Source organism: Cygnus atratus, unplaced genomic scaffold, assembly GCF_013377495.2.
Source record: "Cygnus atratus isolate AKBS03 ecotype Queensland, Australia unplaced genomic scaffold, CAtr_DNAZoo_HiC_assembly HiC_scaffold_38, whole genome shotgun sequence".
In the NCBI taxonomy this organism is placed as follows: Eukaryota; Metazoa; Chordata; class Aves; order Anseriformes; family Anatidae; genus Cygnus; species Cygnus atratus.
Genome location: NW_026109974.1, coordinates 180,936 through 188,056, shown reverse-complemented (window position 1 = coordinate 188,056; position 7,121 = coordinate 180,936). Strand labels below are relative to the sequence as shown.

General features: G+C 58.4%; 1 gene segment (V, D, J or C); it reads right to left on the bottom strand.

The window, feature by feature from the left end:
* Positions 1-453: 453 nt before the first annotated feature.
* Positions 454-5,050, bottom strand: LOC118261341 (Ig gamma-3 chain C region-like). The segment is given in 5 exon segments: positions 454-537; positions 660-793; positions 2,843-3,169; positions 3,895-4,224; positions 4,975-5,050. Coding segments are annotated over 5 exon segments (951 nt in total).
* Between the last annotated feature and the right edge of the window lie 2,071 nt (positions 5,051-7,121).

Genomic DNA, 7,121 nt, shown 5'->3' with positions numbered 1-7,121 from the left:
AGCACCCTATTGTGCCCTATAGCGCCCCACAGCGCCCCACAACACCCTATTGTGCCCTATAGCGCCCCACAGCACCCTATTGTGCCCTATAGCACCCCACAGCACCCCACAGCACCCTATTGTGCCCTATAGCGCCCCATAGCACCCCATCGTGCCCCACAGCACCCCACAGCACCCTATTGTGCCCTATAGCGCCCCACAGCACCCCATAGCGCCCCACAGCACCCTATTGTGCCCTATAGCGCCCCACAGCGCCCCACAGCGCCCTATTGTGCCCTATAGCGCCCCACAGCACCCCATTGTGCCCTATAGCGCCCCACAGCACCCCACAGCACCCTATTGTGCCCTATAGCGCCCCATAGCACCCCATAGCGCCCCACAGCACCCCCCCCCTTTTTTTTTTTTCCCCCCTTAGTCTTTTTTTGGGGCGAAAAGCGGCCGTTTCGGGGCCGCTCACGCCGCCTCCTTGAGGACGTTGCGGTAGGGGCCGCCGCCGGCGCTCTTCAGCTGCAGGACGGTGGAGAAGAGCCACTTGACCTGGGGGGGGGGGGGGAAGGGGACACAAGATGGCCGCCGGGGGGTGGGGGTGGGGGGGTCACGGCCACCCCCCGCCGGCCGTCCCGCCTCCGGCGGGGGGGGACGCGGTTACGGAAGCCCACCTTGAAGAAGGTGACGGTGGCGCTGTAGCAGACGCTGAGGAGGAAGAGGGTGATGAAGACGGCGATGGTGGCCCAGAGGCCGTCCAGCTCCTGGTCGCCGGCGTCCGGGCAGAGGGCGGTGGAGATGTCCAGCTCTGGTGGGGGGAGGGGGGGAAGGAGAAGAAGACAAAGTGGAGGTGGTGGTGGGGTCAGGGGGTGGTTGGGCCCCACCTCCCCGCGGGGGCCTCTTGGGGTCGGGTTGGGTGGTGAGGTGGGGTGGTGGACCAGTCAGCCATCCGCTCGTCCATCCAACCATCTTCTCATCCATCCATCTCCTCATCCATCCAACCATCCAACCATCTCCTCATCCATCTCCTCATCCATCTCCTCATCCATCTCCTCATCCATCTCCTCATCCATCTCCTCATCCATCCATCATCTCCTCACCCATCTCCTCACCCATCTCCTCACCCATCCATCCAACCATTCCCAGCTCTTCCCAAACGTCTCCAGAACATCTCCATCCATCCATCCTCTCATCCATCCGCCCGTCTTCTCACCCGTCCATCCACCACAGACTCCAGCCAACCCAACCACCTGTCCACCAACCCTTCCATCATCTCCGTCGACATCCAAAGTCCGTCCAACCAACCTTCCGGCCTTCCATCCCACCCAATCGTCCATCTGTCCACCTCGAGAACTTCCATCCATCCATCCATCCTCTCATCCACCCATCTTCTCATCCATCCATCTGACCAACCAACCAACCAACCATCTGACCGACCTTCTAACCAACCAACCGACCAATCTTCTAACTGTCCGTCCAACCAACCGACCAATTAATCGGCCCTAGTCTATCCACCGAGAAGATGGATGGTTGGATGGATGGATGAGAAGATGGATGGATGAGAAGATGGATGGATGAGAAGATGGATGGATGAGAAGATGGATGGATGGTTGGACGGCTGTCCCACCTCAACCAACCATCCACCCAACGATCATGTCTAGTGTCTCTCCAACCATCTGTCCATCAAGTCTGGTGTCCACCCATCCAACCATCGAGGCTGGTGTCTCTCCATCCTTCCATCCATCTTCTCATCCATCCAGCCAACCACCCGCCAAACCATCCATCCATCTTCTCGGCCACCTTCTCATCCAACCATCTTCTCATCCGACCGTCTTCTCTTCCATCCATCCATCCAACCAACCACCCATCCATCTTCTCATCCATCACATCTGGTGTCCAAGCATCCATCCAGCCATCAAGGCTGGTGTCTCTCCAACCATCCATCCAACCACTCATCTTCTCATCCATCCACCTTCTCATCCATCCGTCTATCCATCCAACCATCCATCAAGTCTGGTGTCTCTCCATCCAACCACCCATCCGTCTTCTCATCCATTATATCTGGCGTCCAACCGTCCATCCATCCATCTAACCATCAAGCCTGGTGTCCCTCCATTCATCCATCCATCCAACCAACCGTTCATCTTCTCATCCATCTAGCCAACCATCCAACCATCCATCCATCCATCACATCTGCTGTCCAACCAGCCAACCACCAAGTCCGGTGTCCCTCCATCCAACCATCCATCTTCTCATCCATCCATCCAACCGACCATCCAGCCATTCAACCATCAAGTCTGGTGTCCCTCCATCCAACCGTCCATCTTCTCATCCAACCGTCCATCTTCTCCTCCAACCATCCATCTTCTCATCCAACCATCCATCTTCTCATCCAACCATCCATCCCTCCATCTTCTCATCCATCTTCTCATCCAACCATCCATCTTCTCATCCAACCATCCATCTTCTCATCCAGCCATCAAGTCTGGTGTCCCTCCGTCCATCCATCTTCTCATCCAACCATCCAACCATCCATCTTCTCATCCAACCATCCATCTTCTCATCCAACCATCCATCCAACCATCTTCTCATCCATCCATCCATCCATCCATCCATCCATCCATCCATCCAACCACCTCCTCATCCACCCACCCAACCTCCACCCCACCCCACCCCACCCTCAATGTCCCCCCTGGAGACCCCAAAGACACCACTCCGCGGAGACCAGGTGGTGCGAGACGAGGCCGGTCGGCTTTATTAGAAGACCAGGAGAACTTCAGGCCACAGAAAGTTATTTACAAAAAAAAAAAAAAAGGGGGGGGGGGAGTGGGATTTTTGGGGCGAAAAACCTATTTACCGGGGGTCTTCTGGAGAGGACGTTGGGTGAACCTCATGGGCAACCCTTCGTGGACCACCATGCAGGCGTAGGACACGCCACCCTGCCAGCTGGCCTTGGGGACGGTCATCTTGCTGTAGAGGAAGAAGGTCCCGTCCCCGTTGACCTCCTTGAGCGGTGGGGTGTTGACGAACTCGGTGGCCGGGACGCTGTTGTGGTTCCTCAGCCACTGGACCTCCACGTGCTCGGGCTGGAAGCCCCTCACCAGGCAGGTGAGGGTGACCTCGGCCAGGGACATCTCCTCGGCGTGGGGTGGGAAGGTGAAGATGTGCGGGGGGGTGACCTTGCCTGGAAAGGAGGCCGGGGTTAACCAAAACGGGGCGGTTTTGGGGCGGTTTTGGGGTGGGCTTGGTGGTGGGGCGCCAAACTATGTGGTGGGACTCCATCCCACGTGGGGGGACGCCAAATTACGTGGTGGGACGCCAACCTACGTGGTGGTGGGACTCCATTCCACATGGTAGGACTCCATCCCCACGTGGTGGGTCACCAAACTACGTGGTGGTGGGACACCGGCTGTCGTGGTGAGACCCCAAATTACGTGGTGGGTCGCCCGATTACATGGTGGTGGGACACCAAACTACGTGGTGGGACTCCATCCCCACGCGGTGGGACACCAAACTACGTGGCGGGTGGCCAAATTCTGTGGTGGGAGCCAACCTACGTGGTGGTGGGACTCCATTCCACATGGTAGGACTCCATCCCCACGCGGTGGGACACCAACCTATGTGGTAGGACACCAAGCTAGGTGGTGGGACACCGACCTATGTGGTGGTGGGACGCCAACCAACGTGGTGGGACTCCATCCCCACGTGGTGGGACACCAAGCTAGGTGGTGGGACACCGACCTGTGTGGTGGTGGGACGCCAACCAACGTGGTGGGACTCCATCCCCACGTGGTGGGACACCAAGCTGGGTGGTGGGACACCGACCTGTGTGGTGGTGGGACGCCAACCAACGTGGTGGGACTCCAAGCTACGTGGTGGGACCCCATCCCCGCGTGGCGGGCCACCAACCTGCGTGCTTGGAGATGCTCTTGCTGAGGGGCACGGGGAGGTCCTCGTGGTGCACGGTGCAGGTGAAGCGCTCGCCGGCCACCCAGTCCTGGGTGGAGATGGCCAGCGAGCTGCTGGCCGTGAAAGTGCCGTTGAAGTGGTCACTGAGGACCATGGGGTCCGGCCGGAGGGTGCCGCTCTTCTCACGGGTCCAGGAGATGCTCAAGCTGGCGTCGCTGGGCAGGTTGACCACCACGCAGTGGACCTTGGCGTCCTGGCGGATGTAGAGGCCACCGGGGCTTGGTGGGACCACGAAGATCTGGACGGGGCTGCAGCTCTGGGAGACCGAGCCTGCGGGGCGGGAGGAGGGCGCTGGAGGTGGCCACCACCACTCCTGGGGGCTGGTGGCCACGGGGGGGGGGGTTGGAAGGCGGCGAGGAGAAGCGCGGTTGGGCGAGCTGCTGGGGTGGTGGAGATCGTGGTGGGCTTAGGACCTTCTAGAAGGGTCCATCACACCATGGTCCTACAACCTTCTAGATGTTCTAGAAGGTCCTACAACCTTCTAGGTGACCCATCACACCATGGTCCTACAACCTTCTAGAGGTTCTAGCCCACCATGGTTGTAGAACCTTCTAGAATGGTCCTACACACCACGGTCCTTCAACCTTCTAGGCTGGTAGGACCCATCACGGTCACGCAACGTCCTTCACCGTCACGGTCATGCAACCTTCACCGCGGTCACGCGAGCTTCTACACCTGGTGGAACCCACCATGGTCATCCAACCTTCTACACCAGGTAGGACCCACCATGGTCATCCAACCTTCTGCACCCGGTAGGACCCATCATGGTCATCCAACCTTCTAAGCTGGTAGGACCCATCATGGTCATCCAACCTTCTAGGCTGCTAGGACCCACCATGGTCATCCAACCTTCTACACCTGGTAGGACCCACCATGGTCATGGAACCTTCTACACCTGGTAGGACCCATCATGGTCGTCCAACCTTCTACACCCGGTAGGACCCACCATGGTCATCCAACCTTCTACACCCGGTAGGACCCACCATGGTCATCCAACCTTCTACACCCGGTAGGACCCACCATGGTCCTGGAACCTTCTACACCTGGTAGGACCCATCATGGTCATCCAACCTTCTAAGCTGGTAGGACCCGCCATGGTCATCCAACCTTCTACACCCGGTAGGACCCACCATGGTCATCCAACCTTCTACACCTGGTAGGACCCACCATGGTCATGGAACCTTCTACACCTGGTAGGACCCACCATGGTCATCCAACCTTCTAGGCTGCTAGGACCCACCATGGTCATCCAACCTTCTACACCCGGTAGGACCCACCATGGTCATCCAACCTTCTACACCTGGTAGGACCCATCATGGTCGTCCAACCTTCTACACCCGGTAGGACCCACCATGGTCATCCAACCTTCTAAGCTGGTAGGACCCACCATGGTCATCCAACCTTCTACACCCGGTAGGACCCACCATGGTCATCCAACCTTCTAAGCTGGTAGGACCCACCATGGTCATCCAACCTTCTACACCCGGTAGGACCCACCATGGTCCTGGAACCTTCTACACCTGGTAGGACCCATCATGGTCGTCCAACCTTCTACACCCGGTAGGACCCATCATGGTCGTCCAACCTTCTAAGCTGGTAGGACCCGCCATGGTCATCCAACCTTCTACACCTGGTAGGACCCGCCATGGTCATCCAACCTTCTAAGCTGGTAGGACCCGCCATGGTCATCCAACCTTCTACACCTGGTAGGACCCGCCATGGTCATCCAACCTTCTAAGCTGGTAGGACCCACCATGGTCCTGGAACCTTCTACACCCAGAAGGACCCGTCATGGTCCTGGAACCTTCTACACCTGGTAGGACCCATCATGGTCGTCCAACCTTCTACACCCGGTAGGACCCACCATGGTCATCCAACCTTCTAAGCTGGTAGGACCCGCCATGGTCATCCAACCTTCTACACCCGGTAGGACCCACCATGGTCATCCAACCTTCTACACCCGGTAGGACCCACCATGGTCATCCAACCTTCTACACCCGGTAGGACCCGCCATGGTCCTGGAACCTTCTACACCTGGTAGGACCCATCATGGTCATCCAACCTTCTAAGCTGGTAGAACCCATCATGGTCACGGAACCTTCTAGGCTGGTGCCACACACCGCAGTCACGTGATTCTGATTCTTTTTATTTTTTTGGTTTTCACCAAAATCTCCGTTTTTTTCCCCACCGGTCCTCGGGTTCCGGAGAGGTCCCAGGGCGACGGGAAGGTGGCCAACGATGTCCCGAGGTCCAAGGAAAGGGGGGGAAGGACCTGCTGGGGTGTCCACCCCCACCAGGTTTTGGAGGGGGTTCTCGAGGAACGTTTGGAGGACCTCGCGGTCGATGGTCGTGGCCAGCAGGGGGGTCAGGAGGACAACAAAGGTGGTCAGAATTCTGGGGGGCAAGAGGTGGAGATGTTCTCCGGTTCCTAGGCTGGAGGAACCCACCATGGTCGTCCAACCTTCTAGGCTGGTGGAAGCCAGCATGGTCATGCGATGTCCTGCACCACCATGGTCATGGAACCTTCTACTACTCTGGTGGAACCCATCATGGTCCTGCAACCTTCTAGGCTGGTAGGACCCATCATGGTCATCATCATCCTCCACTAGTAGGACCCACCATGGTCATGGAACCTTCTCTTACCCTGGTAGAACCCAACCAGGTCATGAAACCTTCTACACCTGGTGGAACCCATCATGGTCATCCAACCTTCTAGGCTGGTAGAACCCATCATGGTCACGGAACCTTCTAGGCTGGTGGAACCCATCATGCCCTTCACAGGTAGAACCCACCACGGTCACGGAACCTTCTACCCTGGTGGAACCCTACCAGGTCCTAGAACCTTCTACCCCGGTGGAACCCCCCCCGAGATCCCACCACCACCTCCACGCCGCCCTTGTCCTCCTCACCTGGGCAGAAGCGGCTGTGCTCCTGCACCTTGACGCCGGTTGCGGGGTGCTTGACCTGGCAGGTGATGGTCTTGCCCTCCTTCCAGTCTTCTCGCGACACGTTGGTGTGGCTGGTGGCCGTGTAGGTGGCGGCCCCGATGTCACGCCGTGGCGGCGTCACCGTCCCCACCAGCAGGCCCGGCACGCCGTCCACCAGCCACTCGACCTCCACGGTGGCCGGCGAGAAGCCAGAGATGATGCAGAGGAACTCCAGGGAGT